The sequence below is a fragment of the Daucus carota genome, chromosome 9, assembly GCF_001625215.2.
Source record: "Daucus carota subsp. sativus chromosome 9, DH1 v3.0, whole genome shotgun sequence".
In the NCBI taxonomy this organism is placed as follows: domain Eukaryota; kingdom Viridiplantae; phylum Streptophyta; class Magnoliopsida; order Apiales; family Apiaceae; genus Daucus; species Daucus carota.
The window spans coordinates 31,002,348-31,025,654 of record NC_030389.2 but is presented as its reverse complement, the minus strand read 5'-3'; the positions used below and the strand labels follow the sequence as shown (position 1 = coordinate 31,025,654).

General features: G+C 34.9%; 4 protein-coding genes across 6 annotated transcripts; 2 read left to right on the top strand and 2 right to left on the bottom strand.

Annotated features, from left to right (window-relative positions):
* Positions 1–4,031: 4,031 nt before the first annotated feature.
* Positions 4,032–7,088, top strand: LOC108202855 (ninja-family protein AFP1). Its single transcript, XM_017371429.2, has 2 exons — positions 4,032–5,058; positions 6,524–7,088. The coding sequence occupies exons 1-2, from the start codon at positions 4,368–4,370 to the stop codon at positions 6,925–6,927; spliced, it is 1,095 nt and encodes a 364-aa protein (XP_017226918.1). The 5' UTR covers positions 4,032–4,367; the 3' UTR covers positions 6,928–7,088.
* A 414-nt stretch (positions 7,089–7,502) lies between these two features.
* LOC108202854 (probable LRR receptor-like serine/threonine-protein kinase RPK1) lies at positions 7,503–10,935 on the bottom strand. Its single transcript, XM_017371427.2, has 2 exons — positions 9,256–10,935; positions 7,503–9,165 (listed from the first exon to the last, which is right to left on the bottom strand). The coding sequence occupies exons 1-2, from the start codon at positions 10,675–10,677 to the stop codon at positions 7,615–7,617; spliced, it is 2,973 nt and encodes a 990-aa protein (XP_017226916.1). The 5' UTR covers positions 10,678–10,935; the 3' UTR covers positions 7,503–7,614.
* Positions 10,936–11,285: 350 nt separating this feature from the next.
* On the bottom strand, positions 11,286–14,749 carry LOC108202856 (uncharacterized). Its single transcript, XM_017371430.2, has 5 exons — positions 14,620–14,749; positions 14,427–14,506; positions 13,681–13,796; positions 12,939–13,567; positions 11,286–12,781 (listed from the first exon to the last, which is right to left on the bottom strand). The coding sequence occupies exons 4-5, from the start codon at positions 13,009–13,011 to the stop codon at positions 12,249–12,251; spliced, it is 606 nt and encodes a 201-aa protein (XP_017226919.2). The 5' UTR covers positions 13,012–13,567; positions 13,681–13,796; positions 14,427–14,506; positions 14,620–14,749; the 3' UTR covers positions 11,286–12,248.
* Positions 14,750–16,972: 2,223 nt separating this feature from the next.
* LOC108203176 (protein root UVB sensitive 3) lies at positions 16,973–23,202 on the top strand. Of its 3 annotated transcripts, none has more exons than XR_010287751.1 (14): positions 16,973–17,222; positions 17,767–17,826; positions 17,909–17,947; positions 18,047–18,109; positions 18,215–18,271; positions 18,465–18,528; positions 18,795–18,878; positions 19,645–19,727; positions 19,869–19,998; positions 20,582–20,674; positions 21,209–21,367; positions 21,648–21,688; positions 21,772–21,959; positions 22,782–23,202. XR_010287751.1 is itself a non-coding variant. In XM_017371948.2 (14 exons), exons 1-14 carry the CDS (start codon positions 17,037–17,039, stop codon positions 22,878–22,880), a joined length of 1,326 nt encoding a protein of 441 aa, XP_017227437.1. In that variant the 5' UTR covers positions 16,978–17,036; the 3' UTR covers positions 22,881–23,202. The 3 variants fall into 3 exon arrangements, 2 of the variants coding, with proteins under 2 accessions (XP_063940965.1, XP_017227437.1); XM_017371948.2 differs by having other exon boundaries at positions 16,978–17,222; positions 21,229–21,367; XM_064084895.1 differs by lacking the exon at positions 18,215–18,271 and having other exon boundaries at positions 16,977–17,222; positions 21,229–21,367.
* The last annotated feature ends 105 nt before the right edge of the window (positions 23,203–23,307 follow it).

The following is a 23,307-nucleotide window of genomic DNA, read 5'->3' as shown; positions in this document are numbered from 1 at the left end:
GATTTAATATCATATATATAAATTTAAAAATTAAGTATGAAATTATAATTTATATAAATATTAGTGCGTCTCAGATGTCAATTCCATTAAAAAATTATAATAATGATAGGGAAGAATGGATTATATAATTCTGTGTATTATAAAACAAGAGTTTGTCTCCTCAAAAAAAAAAAAATAAGAGTTTGTCTAGTGTCCATGAGCACATGCTAATCGCATATGTTTGGGAGATTTTAATTGGTGTGGTGGTTATATATGCAGGAGTTCATCATTATTAAGATATAAGAACCAATAAAAATGAATCAAATTTATATAATTTCGCGCTTAGCATGTACCAATGAGTACACACTAGAAAAACTGATAAAATAATTCAAAATTGATTAGAAAGAGGTATAGATTGAAATAAAAGAGAATATTCTCTCCATCTCAACCATTTGTTTACAAATAATTTGAGCACGAAAGTTAAGAGATATGTATAAAATAGTACTCCCTCCGTTTCTTTATTCTTTTCTCGTTTCATATGTCGGGACTGTTCATAACATTAGACAAATTACTAATTTATGTCTAATCTATAAGACTAAATATTGTCGTGAGTGATCTTGTTGGATTCGTATTCACGAGTACTTTAATACAATGAAGTTTTTATATTTAATACCAATACGAAATTAACGATATTAAGGATCAAAAGTGTGTATTGGCAAACTTGCTGAAGAGAAACAGGAAAAGTAATAAGAGACGGAGGGAGTAGAATTGAGAAAGAAAAGTGGGTGAAGTGAAAGAAAAGTGGGTGAAGTGACGTGACTCATTGTTTATTATTATTAAAAGGAAGATAGCGGAGTAAAATGAATGTGAAAAGAGAAAAAAAAAAATGAGAAATTGATGGGATTCATTGATTATTTTGATTTGATAAAATTTAAAATGTAGAAAATTGGATGAGACACACCAAAAAGAAAATCATAAAAAGTGGTTGGTACGGATAATACGAGAACTTGTATACTTATTCGAATTACGTTTCGTATTATTCGTTCCTTTTCATTTGGCATGGTTATTTCAGTTATGTTATTAGAAAATATTTTCGGAGAATATATTAATATCATAAATATTTGATAATTATTTGATATTTACACACTTTAAATTATTCATATATTAATAATTAATAATGTGGGGTCAGGTTCCATGAAGTACACAAATACATTGAACGATCAGAGGATAAAATTAAGTAAAATATAATCTAATCATTTTAATTTTAATTTTTTTTATTGTGCGATATTTGTAAACATCTGGCTCTATTCTAAAAGTCGGTGATCAATCACGATTAATCACGGATTAATCCTTGTTTTCATAGCTTGCCAAAATGATTAAATTTTGATTAATACCTGATCAATCTAATTAATTTCTAATTAATCCTTATTCCGCAACTTCATCTGTTAAGTCTGATTCCTGCTTTTTACAACACTAACATTCGACAATCTCCAGATTTTGTTTTACAACATAGACACCGTAATCAAAAGATAAAAAAATTACTTTGAGAAATCATAGACACGGTGCTCTATAAATATAACTCATAAGCAAAATAATAAATTTAGTGCTTGTTAAATTTGAAAGATAATAATGATTAATTAATAATTATGTTTAAAATTGCTTATAAACAATAAATTTTATATAAATTTAGATTTAGATAATCAAATATATTATTTATGATTAATTAAAAAATATGACTAGTAATCCTATGTTCTAGTATTCTCATGCTTTACATAAAGCTTAAGAGCATCTCCAACCACCTAAAGCCTTTGGCTAAAAGATGAGTTGGCTTACTTAAAATAAAAAAATATAGCCAACAGCTCAAAAAACTCAGCTCCAACCATGCTCACCTGTTGTCTATAAATTTAGCCAACCTCTTATGGATGGCTAAATTTGTCGAACCTCTACAGGTCTGTAAGAAAATCTGTAGGAAGATTGTACATCATTTATTACCATATTGAACTGGTATATTCTATTTTAACAATTTAAAATATTAATAACATACTATTTTTAAATTATAGCCAATCAATATAGCCAGTACCGTTGAAGCAAAATGTGTTACAGGTTCAGCAAATTTTACATAATGTCTTACAGGTCCAATTTAGCCAACGATTATAGCCAACGCCGTTGGAGATGCTCTAACCCTAACAATGTGATGTAAAGTGTATCTGATATGATATAATCACCTAGGTCAAAATATGAAATTCGACAAAACAAGATATCAATTTATTTATGGCATAACTATTAATAAATAATGTTAATTTAAATTGTTTTCCATATAAATGATTGTTTTCCAATTTGTTTTCAAAAATAAAAAAGCAAAACTTAAAAAAAAAACAAAAAACTATTTCAAAAGCTATTCTTTTCGTGAGCATATCTAATTTTGAAATCAAGACCTTCAATTTATACTACTGTTACACAAATCATCTGTTTGACAAATCACTTAATGGTACTCCCCAGTCCCATTCATTTTTATACAATTTTTTTTAGGACGTTCCATCTATATATTTCAAAAGTTGTAAACTTTTATAATGATCATGTTTGAGAATTAACGATTAGTAGTTAGTTGTTAGCGGATTGAATTTGATGTTTTGACTAAGTGATTAAAGTAGATGTTTTGATTAGCGACTGAATTAGTTGTTTCTCGTAAAATTGTTTGGTAAATAGCTGATTGATTAGTTTTTTTTTAACACAAATCAAAACCGCTAACCCAAAAAACTCTTTAAAGTAGTTTTTCAGAAATAGTTTTGTGGATCCAAACCTCCATTTCAATCCGCCAACTATCAAACACTAATATTAGTGGATTATAGTGGCCAAACCTCTAAAACACCTCAAATTTCCCCCGAACCTCTGATTTCCAAACTTTAACTACACCTAATTTATACATTAAATATTAGTTGGTCCCATCACTTTAATCACACTACTCTATCTATATTCATTAAATACTAGTTGATCCCATCATTTTATCTATTTTTATTATTTTACTTCATTAAATTACAAAATTTTCTCATCCCATATGTATATAACTCGTGGGACGGAGCGAGTATATCTTTTTCTTTTAATACTAGTTTCAAGTTAAGATATATATAACCACGTATGCAAACTTTAACAACTTATTTACAATACTTTAGAACTTTTTACCAAATCATCATATGTTAACCCACATCTTTACACATATATTATTCCCCATATATTTTAATAATACCACTAATTAAAATAAATAGCATATGGAAATCCCAAAATATTCACACACCCACGTGTCACCATCACTAATTACATCCTCCAGCATTACCTGTCCTTAAATTACATGATTCAATAATGACAGCCTAGGTGTGGGCCCCACGACAACAACCTTTGGAACAAACCATCAACACAAAAACGTGTGTCCATATGTTAAGGCACCACGTGGTGAGTTACCAGACTTCCCCAAGTACCACCGACACGTGTCCTTATTTCCACACCTCTAGCTGGTGACACGTGCCCCGGGTCAATGGACTGTTCATTGTAGTCTCACCAAAACTAGTCCATCCCCCCACTTGGCGACACGCACAAACCTAGAAAATTTTAATTATTAAATCGCAGAAATCGAGACAGATAGAAAGTCAGTGACTCATGTCCACGTGGCACCATGCACTTTCTCCCTCAATGGATAATAATAATCTCCAATTTTAAATTACTTTTTAATTAAATTTTAAATTTAAATACACATTAAAAATGTCATGCTACTAATATTTATAATAATCAATATTGTTATAGTATAAGTTTCATTTTGAATTTTCTGATAATACTAATTATAAACGGATAAGTGTCACATGTAAGGTCCTCTTTTATTAATTAATTATTTATACATAAATTTGATAGTTATATGTTGTTTAACTAAATTTTATAACTTTATTATTTCGAATACAAACTTGTGATTTTTAAATTAATCAGTATTTAATAAATTTAAATAATCAGATCGAATTCGAATGAGGTTTATTGTTATTTGTTGGGGTCCCTATCTCTAATCTCAAGGTCATTTTGTAGATATAGTAAATCTCTGTCTCCCTCTTTCTTGCCTGTTTCTTCATTTCCCTTCCCCTTACTGCCCTTTTTTTCCTTCATCTTGTCATTACATAAAATAATAATTTTCCGGCGAAAGCTGACGGAATTTCAAGAAACCTCCGCCGGAATTTCAAGATTCAATCTTTATGGGATTTCAAGGATTCAAGTGAGGAAACAAGGAGATGGGGTTGCTTATCTGCAGATCTATTCATCTGGGTAAACTAGCTTATTCAGATAAGTATAGTTGTGCATGAATTGTTGATGATTTATGTGATAAAGTTTTGATTTTTATTGCTTTTTGTTCAATGGGAGATAGTAATGAGACTAAGAAAACTAGTAAAGAGATGGAGAATTTGAGTCTTGACAACACAGCTCCTAGAGATTTCTTGCAGAGATTTAGTGGTGTTTCTAATGAAAGCGAAAAAAAGATTGATTCAAGTAGTGATGCTATAGAGTTGAATCTTGGTTTATCACTGGGTGGAAGATTTGGTGTTGATAGAAGTACTAGTAGTACTAATTCAAACAGACTTGTGAGATCCTCTTCTGTAGCTGGAGTAATTCCTTTAGTTAGAGATGAACCTGAGGTTTTGACACCTCCTGCAACTGCTCCAGCTCCTTATTCAGGGCTAGTTAGGACCTCTTCGCTTCCGGTTGAGACGGAGGAGCAGTGGAGGAAGAGGAAGGAGATGCAGAGTTTGAGAAGGATGGAAGCGAAGAGAAGGCGGTCTGAGAAGCAGAGGGGAAGAGGAGGTGAGGAGGACAGGAGAGGTGGTCAAAGGCAATTGTATGTGGAGGCTATGAGTAAGGTGGGATCATCCGCGGCGCCGCAGTTTGGGTTGCCTTCTTGGGCTGTTGCTGCTAAACAGACTATTCTTGGTGGGGGAATTGAGGGTGTAATTGCAAGAGGGAGGGGGAATTCTGGCGGTAGTGGACAGGAGTTGGCTCGAGGAGGTTCTTCGAGTGTGTCGGATATGGAGAGTAGCAAAGCACCTCAAGGTATAAATTTCGATTGCATAGTGTTGTTTACCTACCAAGTTTCATAATATTGCGAGGTTTTTATGATGAGACCTTGATATGTATAATATGCTTGTGTTGATACAACTCGCAATCAAAAGTCCTATTTTAAGATTGAATAGTAGTTTACTAGAAAGGTTTATTTAGGGAGGATCGAGAAGAGATTTGATGCTTAATTTATGCATATGTTTTGATATCTGAAACTTTCTTTATTTGCTCCAACTGTATTTGCTTAATTCGGCATTAAGACCTTTATGTGATTGCTCCTTGTAAATTATATCCATCAGGAAGAAGTTGGTGACTATAACTTTTGATCAAGTACTGTTGGTAATGCTCAAGATAGACTTTAAATGTAGCTGTATTTGCTCATAATTTTCCCTTCATGTGATAGTTAAATCTGTTAGTTCTTTAAACTTCATTTATTATGGATACGAATCTTTGAAACTTTTCTGTGTCATCAAATTGAAGGCAGATTTATGTTTTTGAAGTTCTAATGAAGAGAAAAAGAAGGAAACGTTGTGAAAAGTTTGAATTTGAGGTGCAAATTTGTGAACACAACTTGCATATTATCAATGTGGAAATATTATTTGTGTTCAGATTGTTGCATACGTAGGCTTTAATGATATGAAGTCTTTTGTAATATAGCAGCTACGAGCTTTCGATATTATAGTATGACAGATACTAAAATGATAGCGGGTGACGAAATAGAATGACGTGTAGGGTTAGACATTAGGGTTATACATCTTTAACACGTGTTATACTATTCCTTTCCTTTTCTTAGTAGTTTACGTAGTTCATTTAACACTTGGTGTGTTCTCAGTTTAATTTTAAACATGTAATTACAAACTATATTAACTTGGAGCGTAACAAGATTGCACGAGGTAATAAGAGCTTCAATATTGTTTGAACACATGGTATCCGGCCGTCCATTTAGACGCAAGTGGATAGAATTGTCTCGTCTCACTGAAGTTATGATCCATTTGGAATACAGAAAGTTTTACAAAACAAATCTGATTATTGGATTACATGATCAGTGACCATCAGATCTGATATCTACATATATAAGCTTCCATTTGGCGCTAGGGTGTAGTTGCATCAATTTTATACTTCCGCCTTTCCTTCCCTTTCAAGTCAACGCAGACTCCTTATTGTTTAATTCTTTATGCATTTATTATCTTACACATCTTTACATGTAATGTCACTCCTCTAGACAGTGCTGGATTGTTTTCATCTTATGGGTTAGCCAAATATATTCAGACCATGAAGTTTCTTTGCTTGGTACTTCAACCAACATGGTCTGTTAATTTAATGTAACTCGCCCGCCAATAGTTTCTCAGCTAAGGGCTTCTGCATGGAATATCTTTTTACTTGTGAACTTTAGTAACCTTTCATTATTTGTCAGATCTTTTTTTCCTAATACCAGTTCTTTTTGTGTCTTTTACATCAGGGGCTTCTAGTTGTGGGGATATTAGTCCAGCTAGCATTCAGTCAGCCCGAAGATCTCAAGATTCAGAAGGTTCTCTGGGAAAAAAGGAGGGAGAAAATGCTGGTAGACCTCCAAGGGCTGAGCTTGAAAATCCTAATAAGAGAATGAATGCAGCGAGCAGCGGAACAAAGGATAGCGGAATGAACTCATTGGAGGACATGCCATGTGTGTTCACAAAAGGTGACGGTCCTAATGGGAGAAGAATAGAAGGAATTCTGTACAAGTATGGAAATGGAGAAGAAGTGAGGATAATGTGTGTGTGTCATGGTGATTTTTATTCTCCTGCCGGATTTGTCAAGCATGCAGGTGGAACTGATATCGCACATCCACTCAAGCATATAGTTGTAAATCCCGGTTCTTCCTAGGGCATTTGAAAACAGGACAGGATTGATGTATTCATCTCCAGTCCTTGCATGTAACTATGAGTGTTTTATTTCCATTTGGAGGCTAAATGTTCAGTAAGATTTTTTTAAAGTACCATTTCATAAGAGAAGAAAGCATGCTGTTGGCATGGAATTTTTAGACATTTCTTTTTCCCTAAAGTTTAGTCATGTAATATTTTTTTTCCTGTATAGTTCTTGATAATGTTTTACTGTATAGTTCTGGAGATGGGAGGTGCACTAAATTGTGCACAAAGTACATTTGTGAAGAGAAATGTACTTGTTCTAGACAGAACTGAATGATCTCCATTTCCAAATTTTGGCCACAAAGTTTCTCAGGTACCATCAAACTATGTTCTCCGGACTCGGCTAAAAGTGTCCAACATGATACATCGAATGTCGGTTCGGCAAAATTCTGAAAATTTTATATGTTTTTGGCTTTTTGGCTTATAATAAGTGTTTGGAATGTCCACGTTCAAGTGTCGAGTACCTGACACTGGTACATCCGACAAAATGAAGAGCGGGTAACATAGACATCAAATACAGGTTGGAAAATGAAGAGCGGGTAACATAGACATCAAATACAGGTTGGAAATTTTTTTATTCGGTTGCAACAGTTATAATTCTGATGTTCTCTTTATATTTAACTATGGAGTCTATCGAGTGTATCATCTACCCCGGAGCAGGTGTAAATCTCGTTAGTATATCAACAACTTGTCTCATTGCAGGCCTGGTAGCTTTGATCTCAGCTGAACATCCAAGTGCCAACTTTAGAGTATTAACAAGATGGTTCTGTGGAGCTCCTTCCCAAAGACCAGCCGCAAAAAACTCAATTTCCTGGCTTCTTTCCAGCAGCATCAATGCCCATGATACGATTGTAAAGCCATTTCCATACGATGAAAAAGAAGGATCCAGAGCTTTCTTGTCGGATATCAACTCAAGAAGCATCACACCGTAGCTGTAGACATCGGTTTTCTCAGATAAACGACCAGTGAGCGCATATTCTGGAGCAACATAACCATATGTTCCTGCAACACTTGTTGTTGCGTGGGTATCAGAGATTCCCAGAAGCCTCGACAAGCCAAAATCAGATAAGTAGGCGTTGTATTCATCATCCAGCAGTACATTGCTTGGCTTGATGTCGCGATGTAGAACACGTGGATTACAGTGGTCATGAAGGTAAGCAAGTGCATTGGCAACGTTCAGAGCAATCTTGTGAAGGATTTTCCAGTTGATAGCCCTTTCGGATCGTTTTTGAATATACTGCTCCAAATTACCCCCAGGAAGATAATTATAAATGAGGAACATCTCAGCTTCACTGGCATGATAACCGATTAACGTTATGAGGTTCAGGTGTTCTATACTTCCAAGGATACCTACCTCAGCATCAAACTGTGGAACACCTTGGCATCTTTCTACGGTGAGTCTCTTTACTGCTACGATGATTCCTGGGGCAACTTCAGCCCTGTAAGTGGCACCAAAACCCCCATATCCTATGCAATGGTTTCCATTAAAGTTTGCTGTTGCCTCAACAATACTTTCATAAGTCAGTGGGATCCCCATATCCTTAAAAACTACAATATCCTTTCTCTCAGAAGAGACAGAAACATGAGCTCTCGAATTTGGAGTATTTTTTCTTATAAAGTAGAAGAGGATGACTAGACACAGAAGTATACCGACAATTGCAGATGCAGGTATTATTAAAACCAACTCGGTAGAACTAAATCCTTTACTCGAGTTCTTAGAACCACTTGCTGCTGGATATGCCACAGAATTATCTCTTTCATCGCCTGAAGGATTTGAAGATAAAGTAGCTCGTCGAAGAGAAGGATTTCTAAGAAAGTTGCTACCACTCATATTATCAAGTAGAATGTCACAATTGGCAAGCGACCTGGTATTTGACAACTTGAAAGGGATCTTACCTGACAACTCATGTTCATTGTTATTGAGCAATAGAACAGTCAGGTTGCTTAAGTTGAGTAGACCTAGGGGAATTTCACCAGAAAAAGAGTTTGACGAAAGTTCTAAACATCGGAGAGATGTTAACTGTGCAAATGTAGAAGGTATGGTTCCATCTAGGTGGTTACCTGCCAAGGATAGATACCTGAGATTCTTCATGAGGCTTAGATCATATGGAACCTGGCCTTGCAACTTGTTCCAACTCAAGTCGAGCTTAACAAGTGAGCTTAAATTTCCGATACTGAGAGGAATTCCTCCTGAAACCTGATTATTGGAGACATCCAAAACTTTTAAAGATTTGCATGCTACACCAATATCAGATGGAAGTTTGCCAGAAAGTCTATTGTTGCTTACATTTATGATCATTCTGAAAAATTCGTTACAGTTACCGAGCAAGTCATGTAATGGACCAGTGAGCTTATTTCCACTAGCAAGAAATGCATATTCGACATCATTCTGTAGTCTTTCAGGGGTTACTGGAAGTAGTGGGATTTGACCACTGAAGTTATTTCGGCTGAAATCATGAATAACTGAAAAGCTCACACTTGAAAACGCCGCAGGATTTCTGGAAAGTGTCTTGCATGTAAAAGATGAAACACGCGCAGAGGATAGCCTGGGAGATTGCAGAAGGCCGCGCAAATTAGAAGAGGGTAAAGAATTGCAAGTAGATTTGTTGAAACTGGGAATCAGTCCTGACATTAAGTTTGAACTAATATCAAACACAATCATACAGGAAACTGGAAGTTTTACATCGAGGTGCCCACTTATCCTGTTTGAACTCAAATTAAGGAAAAGCAGGTTTTTCCCAAGCATTGCCGGGATACGACCATGGAGGCTATTTCCTGATACATCCAATACTTCAAGCTTATTAAGTCTACCAAGTTCAGGTGGAATAACACCCTCAAATGCATTAGAAAACAACAAAAGTGTTCTTAATTGGCTACATTTACCAAAACCGCGAGGAATTCTTCCAATCAGATAATTACCAGACAAATCTATATGTTCGAGACTCCCACAGTTTTTCACCAATTTATCAGGAATCGATCCCTTTAACAAGTTATATGACAGGTAAAGTTCTTTCAACTTCACATAGTTACTAATGTATCGCGGAATCTTTCCCTCTATCTTATTATTAGCTAAATTCAAAACTTGCAGGCCCCTGCATTCTGAAAGAGAATTCGGGATTTCCCCATTAATTCTATTAAAACTGAGGTTCAACACCTGCAGTCTCCTAAAATTGTCAAAACCACCAGACAAATTCCCAGTAATTTCATTCCCTTCAAGATCAAGTACCTCAATATTTTTTAAACCCCAGATTTCGCTAGGAAGTTCACTACTAAGTTCATTGAAAGGAAGCGATAAAACCCTAAGCTCTGATAACTTACCAATAACTCGCGGCAATTTCCCAACCAACTTACCAGTCCTATCAGAACAATTCCTTTTGTATCCATATCCGTGCAATACAAATTCTGAAGAACTCAAGCAAGGAGCATCGAAAACATTACCTCCTTTACCACCAGGTATCTTCAGCTCCACAATCCTAGAATCTGAACTGCATGTGATTCCATACCAGGAACAATAGTTGAAACTGTCACTTCTCCAGCTGGAGAGAATACCAGATGGGTCGGAAACCGAGTTCTTGAACTCCAATAAAACCAGTTTTTCATGCAAAACTTCTGCTGAAACTGAATAAACAAAGTAGAACAGTACAATTACATTAAACAAACTTAAGGTTTCAACAACTGATCTCCACCGTCTTGTTTCAAAACACTCCATTTTCTTGATTTGATCACTAAGTAAACTGAAAACCCATAACTAGAAACATCAAAAGGCTGTAAATTTAACACTATTGAGGGTTTTAGTTATCAATCAAAAAACTAAACTTTATGATGAAATAGTAAAGAAAAAGATAAAGACTTGGCTTCTTTCTCCAATTCTTGTGTATTTTTCTTGAGCAGTTGAGTGTTTCAACTATCACAAACAGTAACAGTTTTTTTTTTGCACAATTCATTGTCTGTGGCTAGTGTATGGGGACATTGACCCAGTTGGTGGTAGTCAGTCAATGAATGTGCTATTCTCTAGTCAGCACAATTTGGTTTAAAACTCAAAGTGGTATAAGAGTAACAAAAGAATATATGAACAAACTAGTTTAGAATTATATAACAAGGGTCATGTTCAAGAGAGAACTATTAGAGAGAGAATCATAGAACTCTTAACTTATTTCTAGTATTAGGTAGGGTTCTGCAGCAGAACTTAAGTATTAGTTAGGCTTCTGCAGAGAACTTCACATGCAAAAAAATGTCAATATTTATGTATTATATTTTAAAATTATTTTTGAACACACACAACAATGAAAAAACATGAAAAAAAAATATGTATTTAGATTTAGATCCTAAAAATCTATTTAAAATTTAGGGTTCTGCAGTAGAACCTTAGTGGTTCTATGGTTCTATTTTAAGAACTGGTTCTCTCTTGAGCGCGACCCTATATAACAAATATAAGAGTAATATTTAGAGGAATAAGGTGACTAGTAATAGCAGTTAGCAGTAGTAGTTTCCGCAGCATAGCAGCATCAGGAGTAAAAAACATGAGAATAATGACGATGAAAAGAGACCTAGTTCTTGGCCATTTTCTTTGTATCACTTAGATTAGCAGGAGAGTAACAAACAATAGTAACAGGTTTATTTTATTTTGAAGGACTTCCAATCCAAGCAATCTAGTAATGTCAATATATTAACCGGGCTGAACATCATTTCTACCAGGACTGGACTTAAATGTGGATTGTGTTGTTCCTGAGCTTAAGTTCTTTTATATAGATACGAATAAAAAAAACAGCAAAAAATTTTCGACATACCTTTCGTGAGGTCACAGACTACGCGTTATGTGCAAATCTTCCACCGTCATCCAATATTTGTGGCCGCAATTATAAGGGTATAAATATTAGCAAGCGTTAGTAACAGTCGATGAATTAATGGACATTGGTGTGTATTTCTACAAAACTTTATGTATTTGAATTGAAAATTTTCAATACAAGGCTAGGTATGGAAATCAGTCAAGGTCTGTTACAATCAACAAACCGACTTTCAAAAACCAATACCAGCAGTCGGGAAAAATATGACCTACAAGATAGAGAAAAACAGTACCAGCAAATCTTGGAAGTTCTCTTAGCATATTCAAAATTCATAAGGGCTGTTGTTGGATGAAACCTTTGCTGCTCAGCTAGCCTCTCTACTATCTGTTGGATTTCTGCTGAATGTATTTCTTTGTCGAAGTGGTTGTATTTTTTCTAATTTCTCTTTTCTCGAATTTAGCATTGGTAATACTCACAATGTCATATGAGTACTATGTCAACAAGGGAGGGCGTTTATATGTACGTTAACAGGGGAATAAAATGCAACATAGCTATTTCCTTCTACCGTTGCAAGGGCAGCAGAATGACGAACTAAAACTTGAACAGTTGCAGTCAAAGCTTGGACACTGAAACTTGCAGCATGACTGAGGCCATTCACAGCAACTGCAGCTTTTCCATTCACAGCAATTGCAGCTTTTCCATTCACAACAACTGCAGCTTGGCCATGAACAACAACTGCAGCTTGGCCATGCACAACAACTACAGCTAGGCCATTTACAACCGCAGCCTGGCCACTTGCAGCCACAGCTTTGCCAATTGCAACCCCAGCTTGGCCACTTGCACCCACAGTTTGGCCAGTTACAGCCACAGCTTGGCCATTTACAGCCACAGGATGCCCACTTAAAGCTGCAGATTTGCCACGTACAGCAGCAGCTTGGCCACATTGAGCACCAATTCCAACTTGGCCACTTACACCCAAAGTTCCATGTACAAAGGCAGAAACCCCAGCACCCGGATTTCTTCGTCTGTCTGAAACACAAACAATACTTTTTCCAGCTAAGACAACATAGAATTCGGCCTGCTTTATACATGTTTGCATCTCAAAATAGGAAAGAAGTATACATTCATGTCCATGTCCATACATTATTCCTACACATATTTAATAAGAAAGGCAGGGGGGGCTTACTTTGGAAACGCGAGGGGTTGGCCGCTAATTCCACTTTCATCAAATTGTTGTTGATTTGCAGATGAACCTCCATTCGGTTCTATATGAGGGACTCCATGTTTGAATTGATCAGAATTATTACTTGGAGAATCTTCCAAGGTTTCATCTTGTACTTCACATATCTTTCCCATGTCAAACTGTTGGTTCCCAACCGAGAATACGCTATGTAGACTGGACCTGATTACCTCAGCAGATTTTCTCATTTCTTCAGATTTGAATAATTCATCAAACTTGTCATCAGTCAAAGTGAGGAATTGATCTCTGGAGAAACTAAGTTTCCCAATTTGAATGCTGAACAACGAATCATTGGAGACAACACTCCAGTCTGTCGGAGTAGAGGCTTTGTTTTCAAAGATAGAAGCTGGAATCCTATCACTTGATACTTCTACAGGCCTTTCCATGACTTGAGTAACAGGAACTTGTACTGGAGATCCATTTTGAGAAGGAGATTCACAGGTGGCTGATGAGTATGAAGACAGAGAGCTAGAGGATTTTGAATATCCTGAGTCAACTGTCTCATCTTCATTCATTGTGTTATCTGCACCTTTGCTTCTATTTCCTTGTACAAGATCCATAGCTTAAGTCGAAACCTATAGTCATATCAATACAATTAGGTGTCTGAATTTTATGCAAGCTCACACAAGATAAAAAAAATTAAACGGTTTAAGTGATTATGAAGAACAAGCACAAAAGGAAAACTTACTGTTACAACGTCTATAACACGTGTTTCTGACTTAAGGTGGATAGCTACGAAGCCTAACTACATAACTATTCGATCACTTGAGAAGAACACCTGCGGTTAGTGCAGAAAGGGTGACCCTGGAACCAAAGTTTAATCATGAACTAGTAAGTCTGCAATGCTTTCAATGAAAAAACCAGATAGAAAATATGCAGTTTGATCATTGATGGCATCATAATAACTTCGATGAAATACAACATAATAATGAAGAAACTCCAGTTCAGATATATGGTGAGTTTTTAGTCTTGTCAATACATTTTTAACATTACCAAATCAATTAAAATCTCATGATACTTAATTAAATCATTTTTTAACACTCTTTCTCACTCGAAGGCCCATGCATTGTCCAAGATGCGGATCCTCAATCACTCAATCCCTCTCACCAACTCGAGTTCTGATAACGGTTCAAAACTCAATCCCTCTCACCAACTCGAGTTCTGATAGCAGTTCAAAAACTCGATCTCTCTCCTTAACCCGAGTTCTAGTAGAGAGGTTAATCAAATTAAAATCCTTAACATCATTTCATTTTCGCATTAGTACAAAATATCAACCATCGTATTGAATGAGAACATAATTACCATCAACATAGAAGGCCTCAAAAATATTAACAAGCTTTGTAAAAAAAAAATTCATTATTAGTCAATGCTCTTATCACAAATAACCATAAGATTCAAACTTCAAACGAACATCAAATCATATAAAAATCTAACCTGATCCGAAATCTCAAAACCCGTTTTTCTCTCCTGGAGCGGCAATGGTCAACCACAGGCCACCTATTACCGCTCCTCACCTGCACATTACAAACACAAAATTCCCATAATTAAAAACATGACATGCATGCAAAAAATATTTTTTATAAATTTACATGCACAATACAATAGAATTGATTTTGCATGAAATCACCTTAAGATTAAACTTTATTTGAGGCCGAAGCTTCAAATTGGTAAAATCCAAGGAAGGAGGAAAGAAAAAACTAGGGTTTTGAGGTAACAAATATGGATATCTTCTCACCATTTTGGTTCAGACAGAAGGGCTTACCGACGTTCACGGGTAACACAGTTAAGTTCCATTATTAAAAACATTAAACTCCCCGTAATACTTTAATAAATTATTTTAAAACATTTTCCCTTTTAACAATAATTAAATAGAGTTAAGTTCTATGGAGTACAAAAAAAATTGGAGTATTGGAGTACAAAGTTTGATAAAATGTAATCTAGTCATCTAAATTTCAAATTTTTTTGTCCAATAATATTTGTAAATATTTGACAACCTGCACATTATGTTCTGCAACATAAACATCGTGATCAAATGATAGAATAATTACTTTTATAAATCATAGGACTCTATGTTCTGCAATATAACTAATAAGCAGAACAATAATCTTAATACTTGTTAAAGTTGAAAGATATTAATGATTAATTGACAATTATGTGCAAGACAACTCATAAATGATAGATTATATCAAAATTTGGATAATCAAAGATATTATATAGGATCAAACTAAAAAAATATGATTTGTACTCCAATACTCCAATGTTTTTATGTACTCCATAGAACTTAACTCTATATTATATAAAAAGCGATTTATAAAACTTAAAATACATGTCATACAAAATTAAAAGGGAAAAAAGGCGGCTACTACCATTATTTTTCATGCTAAAACATCATCATATTTCTTAAAAGTGGTCTCAACTATTACTTACTAACATTTTGTAAACTAATGTTTTATACATAATAGGAAAACGCTACTTCGTGTAACGTTTTTTAATTATTAAATACGAAAACGCTACACAAAGTAGCATTTTAATGTTTTACGAAAGCATTGACGCTACACAAAATTGCGTTTTGTGTATTTCTTTATATATATAAAAATATTTGAAATTAAATTGGCAAACGGTTAGGGTTTAGGAGGCCCTAAACTCTCGAGCCTAAACGGTTGTTAATATTTTACGATCGCAGTTGAGTTTTAGAATAATTAATTTATACTTAAAAAACATTTTAGGGTTGAATCGAAAGCGCTACGTGATATAGCATTTTGAGTGTTAAACGCTAAATAGAATATTGTTTACCCATTAAAACGCTACACAATATAGCGTTTTGCCCTAAAATGCAAAACGCTATACGATCCCTCGTCACTAAGTGATATTCAAGTATCATTTATTCGGATCTTGATATTCGAGATATTAAAGTATAATTTGTAATACTAGGGGCCAATACCCGTTAAAAGGACAGAAGAGTATTATCAATAAAATGTCATTAAATTTGACATGAAATTTATCATATCATATTAATATAATATGTGCAATTTTGTAGAAAAAAAAATATAAAATTGATAATATATTCGTCTTAATATTTAGGTCAATTACAAGTTTTCCATAACAAAATTATTTTAACGGATAAATTTTTATTTAATTACTGACATTTTAAAATTATTAATTCAAATACAACTATTAGTACTATTTATATTAATTAATTTAACATATTTGATCGTTACAAACTTGTGTTAACGATATTAATCCAAATATAATAAGTGCACACACCAGTATGAACAGACAGAAAGAAAAGTCTATTCAAAATCTTTTTTGATAAAAAATAATAATTCATTCATCAAAAGCCATACGACGTCTACAAATATAATTGAAATTGGACAGACGCTGTATTATATCGCTGTTGAATCCTTCTTTCTTGAAGAGGCAACTAAGCGATTTGAACATGATCTGAATATATGTACTCATTTTCACCTGGCTGGCTTTCACTTGATTGGCTTTCACCTGATTGGCTATCACCCGACTGTTCTGAACAATCGATCATAAATGCGATTCCATAATAACCTTCAAATCTAAATTAAACTCATGAAAATCATGTCGATCTATAACTTCGGTCATGAAGAACATCAAAACACATCAAAACAAAAACCAAAACCAACTCTCAAAAGAAGGAGAGACTAACAAAACCCAAATAAATTGGGAACTTATTGAAAGAAAACAAGATTAAAAAAGAAAACGAAAACAAAAACTCTGGGCTTTCTACCGATGAAAATCGATGGAAGCCCCCTCGAAAACTTTTGACGGAGGCTCGGGTTTGAGAGGGAGAGAGTGTTTGGAACCTTTCACGAGTCTGTTCAAAATCTTATTAATAGATTCAAAATCTACGATTAACAAAATATGTGTACAGAATAAAATTATTATTTACACGCACAATTGGATATTAAAATTAAAATATAAATAATAAAAAGATTGAAAAAAATAAAAATCATCCGTTTTCTAAAGATCTCAAATACAGAATAGACAGTCAACGAAGAAACAGCTCGAGCTTAGTCCATGTCCATGGGAAACGGAGAAGCTCCGTCGGAAATAACACTAGAAGAATGGAGCGGAACGGCGTCGTCTAAGTTCTTCAAAACAGCTACGATCACGGCCAACTCATCTACCCACTTTGCTGTTCAAAGACACGGCTCTCGCTTTCATCACATTTCCAACAGATTTCTTGAAGCTTTTGTCCCTGAGGTCAATTTTCGACCCTTTTCGATTTTTGTATACAGACATGTGTTTTTATGTGTGGTTTTGCTTAAATTTGTGATCTTTTTAAGTGGGTTGTGGTTAGTTTTGTGTGATTTTGAGTGGATTCTTGAGAAATGTTGGTGAGTGGGAAGGATTGGAGGCAATGTTCGAGTGGAGTGTGAATGACTTCGTTTTTTTTATTTGCTTAAATTTGTGATCTTTTCAAGGGGTTGTGATTGGAATTGTGTGTTTTTGAGTGGATTGTTTAGAAATGCTAGTGTGTGTGAAAGATTGGATTTTGACATGTTTTTTGTAATGTAGCTAGAACATCACTCAATTTCAGTTACACAAATCTCGAAAGTAACCCGAATGGCTGGTTTCTTAAAATTTTGTTTGTTTAAGTTTGTTGTGTTTGTTTTTATCAGATTTCAGTAAGTTTTAAAATGACATGTTTGCAAACATGACCATAAACCTGTAACTGTTACTTACATGTGGCGTGATGTGGGCGGTGCGTGTTAAGTGTTGTTCACTCTGTATATGTTGAATGCAGGGATTTCCGAACAGTGTGACACCGGATTATGTGCCGTTTCAAGTTTGGGACTTGTTACAGGTCAGGGAGTCTTGATTCATATTGTTATTTTTGAGTTGGATTATCTTTTTTGAAGAATATAACTTGATGTTGTGTTGGTTAGGGCCTTTCGACTTACGTGAGGATGATGCTTTCCACACAAGTAGGTGTATTTAAGTGCATCAGTTCAACATCAACCTCCTTGCTAATTCCTAGCAATGATTTTGGTCTAAGAAAGATTATGGTGTTCTGCTTTTTTTAGGCTCTTTTGAGTGCTATTGGAGTTGGTGAAAAATCAGCTACTGTAATTGGGGCCACATTTCAGGTGAATTGAACTATCTACTTTATGCAGGAACATAGCAACTAATATTGGTTTCATTTTTATGCATAAACAAAAATAATAACAATAGAGTTCTTTAAATCTTTTCAGTGGTTTTTAAGGGATTTAAGTGGAATGCTCGGAGGTATCTTATTCACATTCTACCAGGTTTGCTGTTTTGACCTTAGAGTTATTATCAGGTGTAATATATTTTTCTGCGTCAGGTTATTTTTTCTAGACAGCATTCATTTGTTTAACATTTAATTGATGTTATGCACTTGGTTCATGTTATGATGTGGCTTATGCATACCATATATCTTTCATACAAGTTGGTCAACTTTTTGCCATACTTGATCTTCAGGGTTCTAACCTGGATAGCAATGCTAAGATGTGGCGTTTGGTTGCAGATCTCATGAATGACCTTGGTACTAGTCTCCTTTTTACACACACACACACAGAGCACATATGTGCAGCGCACGTGCACAAACCAACACATGCTTAGCAGATATCCCTCATCCCTACTTACCAATTTGAGTGTCAGTGGAGGCAAATAAAATTGTAATTGACCTCACCTCACCAAAAAAAAATTGCTCTTATTTTTCTCCGGGACAAACTCTCTGCAAACGTTTTCAGTATTTTAATGGAAAATGCCAGTTCCAGGAAATGATATGGAAGCATGTTATTGTCGCAGGAATGCTGATGGACCTTGTTTCTCCTCTCTTCCCCTCTGCATTTATATTTATAGTCTGCATAGGGAGCTTGTCAAGATCTTTCAGTAAGTTATTACATTTTGATAGTGAAGTCCAGAATTTCTTTACTCTTTACCTATGAGCATTTGATATACTGAAGGAGACCAAAGGTTTTAAAGTTGACAATCCTCCCACAATTGACCTTTCAAATACCAAAGGCACATGGCTTTTAACTAAAATACTATATTATAATTTAAATGATTAAAATCATTATTCGGTCAGTCAAAAGTTCAAACACATTTACTTTCCTTTCAATCTCCGCCCCTCTCGAATCAGGTAAACACATTGTCTTCCCTTCTGGAGGGATGATTGTACGAGTATATGCTCAGCTTTGGCCTATCCCTATGTTACCATTTATATTGTACAAATTACGTCCTCCTGAATAAAGAAATGAAATCATCGCTAGCACAAATCTTTATTCTTTGATAACTTCGGGGACTTTAAATTTTAGTAATAATCATGGTGTAGACTAGAGATGTACAAAAAATTTGAAATCTGAAATTCGATTTGATTCGATCTGGAAAAAAGTCTGAAAAATCTGATCAGAAAAAAATCCGGTCCGACCCGCGGTTCTTAAACTGGCCTAATATTTTTCTTAAAATCCGGCCGGATTTAAATCTGTATATAAAAATACCCAGATAAAATCTGTTTTCAAAAAAAGCCATTTAAAATCTGCATTTAAACTTGTTTATATAGAATCTGTGCTAGTGAAAACACAAAATTAGTCTTCTATATTTACTTTACAGCTTCATCGATCTGATAATTTTTTGTTAAAATATTATAACTGCTTAGCTGGTGTTGCAAGTGGAGCAACTCGGGCTGCTTTAACACAGCATTTTGCCCTCCAGAATAATTCAGCGGATATATCTGCCAAGGTATATATTATTATGATTACAATAGATACTCTGACTATACGCGCGCGCGCGTGTGCGCGATGAAAGACATATGAAAAATTTACTAATACAAATTTTCAGTTGTGCACATTGTTATACTCTCTTACCTATGTATATTGACAGGAAGGAAGCCAAGAGACGGTTGCGACCATGGCCGGGATGGCTATAGGAATGCTTATTGCCCACATCACAATGGGGCAGCCAATTGCTATCTGGTTTTCCTTTTTGTCTCTTACCATGTTCCATATGTATGGTCAGTACTTCTCATTATTACTCTATTTTAGTTGGAAATATTTCTATATGCATCGTTTATGCACATAAACCCCATGCAGGACATGTGTAAATAGTACAAACTGCAAGCTCCTTGAGTATGTGAAAAGTTTAACTTTTAACCCCAACTTTAATTCTTACAATGTTGCATTTATGTTTTGTTCTTTTCACATTTCTGTTTCCTATCATAAACTTTCTTCTTATATCATAATAAGATCCATGGTGGTCTCGTCCAATATATATAGCCTCCTAGACGGTAAGGTAAACATGGAGATGGAACCTTTTGGCCAGTGTGTACTCAGTTTCCACAAAAAGTCTTATTCAATAGATAATTGAAAGAGGATTACTACAACTAAAAACATGGTCAGTGTTACAACTTACAGAAAAAGAAGCACAGGGGATTCACGCGAATTTTTTTCTAGATTCTAGCTAAAAAGAATAAGAAAAACTTAATTTGGAAGGACACTTCGAAATTCACCATTTTATTTGGATTAAGCAGTGTATTTCTTAGAAATCTACACTTTAACCTGTACTTTTTTGTTGATGATATTTCTCTGGCATTTCAGCAAACTACAAGGCTGTCAGGTGCTTGTCACTAACTACGTTAAATTGTGAAAGAAGCTCAATTCTTTTATGGCACTATGTGGAGACTGGCCAAAGTGAGTGCGGTTTTTGTTTTTGCAGTCACTTTTTAATTGATTTCCAGTCCCTAGTCTCGGTGATTATCATTAATTTATAATTGGAGGCACTATCAAACTGTAATCATGAGTTGTGACAGTTGTGGCAACCAATCACTGGTGTCTGATACTTGACAATAGCATCTTCAGCATATTAGAATATTTACATTTCCAGTGATCAGATAATAATACTATATTGCATATGTTCTATAAGGGAATTGGACACCTTTCTTACATGGACGATGCAATTTATTTTATTTTATTTTATTTGTACATTGAAATTCCTTTGTAAATGCTGAGATATATCTGGTACACTGTCGTGAGAACTGTGAGCATATCCCTTCATGATCACAATTTGTTAATTATCATCTATTGTAAACAAATATGCTGACAACTACTGTTGTACAAGATCAAAACATTTCAAAGACTGCAGACTGCATTGATAAGAAGAGCTGTGTCTATATATCATCTATATATAATGCTTTTTTAAAATAGGAAACGTGGTATTGAATGCAGCTATGTGGACTGGTTGCCAGTTCTTTCTCCAAAACAGGTCTCAGTCATGGAACATGTTTTACCACTATGGATCACTTCGTGGACCTCAAGGAAGTTCACTTATTTGTACACACGGGTACACTTGGGTGTCAGGATCTCCTCAGTTGATCACCTTGAATTGTAAGCTTCTAATTTAGTGATTTCTATTTCTTTGATATAAAGTTACGATACCTTTCACATACGAGGTTTATGCTACACCATTTAATAGTTTCATTAGTAACACCTCTGCATGCCTTACTATGCCTCCAGAAACTTCCCAGAAATTTTGATTTCAAAACTTTTGGGTTAATTTTCTTGCATGATATATCATACATGGCTTTCTTGACACGCATATCATAATATAAAATACAAGTTGTGTGTATAGGCTACATTAATGACATTTTCTTTTGACCTAAAACAGGAAAGAGCTTATACAATTAGCCGGATCACATTACAAGAAAGGTTCAAATTTATCTCATACGTCTAATTCATTGAAATACACCTGACAAACTTTTCTTATTAAAGCTTTTTCCTGAACTTTCCAGCCAAGTACTTGCTGCATGAAAAACGAGGAGTCATCAGCATTATTATGCATAAAGACTCAACAGCTGGAGATGTCTTGCAGGCATACATTCATGCTCTTGTCATGGCACATCTTGTTGAAAAAGGAAGCTCTGTCTACTTGGAGAGTCAGTCATGGATGGATAAACATTACAAAGTGTTTTCCCTCAAGGTACCTGGTTAACACATACTTTTTTGATATTATGTAGTTGGGCCTATATAGATCTCTGGATTCTGGCTCATTTATCACCAATGATGACTCATCCCATTTAATTGAAAAAGAAACTACTATCTTTAAGCAGTTATCTTGCTGGACAATCAAGGGTACTACATATAACAGAAAACCCTGTTGTATGAGATTATGAAGTAGAGAAGAGCTAATGAACAACTCTCTAGTATCATAAACAATATTGGTTGAGTATTATTAACAAAAAAAACTGGTCGAGTAGTAATGCAGGAAGATACTGTAGTTGATAACATGTGGAGAGGGGCATTTCTCATTAACTGTTGTGTATTAAACAAGTAATAGTAGCGATACAGGCCGCGGTGATGCCAAGAGGTAGAAAAGGATGGGGTTTGGTATTGGCATTTAAAATCATGGAAATCATGGTGGCCAAGTATTCCAAGACAGCAGACTGGAGTGATTTGAGTTTTATCAGATGCTTGTCCAATAAGAATAATTAGCATACCACACTTGTTCCCTGTTTTCACAATTTAAAAAGACATATTTGGAACCCAAAACAAAAAACAAGGGCGACAGGAGACAATATATGGTTTCGTCCTATGAATCTTATATGTTGTAGACTGTAGTGAAATCTTGGTGAATGTTGAAACTTAGTACCTATGCGAACTTCACTACTGTAACTTTCAGTTACATGTAGCTAGCTTCTATAAAATCAGGTATATTTTCCTAGACCTGCACATGTATTTATTTGTCAAAACTACGGCATGTATGCTTAAGGTTTTGGTTTTTATACAATTTCTATTACGGCAGCTACGATCATCAGGCTGGAAACTGGAACGCCTTTTGACACCATCAATTATATGGAGGGCACATTGGAGACGTGATTGTTTGGATGAAAAGACCGAGTGAAGAATTTGAGCAGGATAATCTTGTTAGCACAGCAGTAATAGTAGGAAATAGGAAGTTCTGGAGATTGAGCGCAGCAGTTCTTGGTTGATGTACGACTGGTAAAGAAAAATGATCTTTAGCATTCGTACTTGAGACTTTGTACTTTGATCTGCTTTTCTCTCTTCTGCGAGGGAAGCATCTTTACTTGTATTATTATAACGGTGCAAGCTTTGCCAAGTAATGTTCTCCAGTTTTATTATTACAGATTTACAGTGCTGCTTCTATGTGCAGTATACTCTATATTCAATATTCTATTATTAGTAATAAAAAGACTCTTCTGACAGTTGATATTCTACAGTCCGGTGAACACATGAATATTGTACAGGACTATTGTCTAAAACTGCACATCTAACTGTGCAACAATATTAAATCAAATAATCACATAATT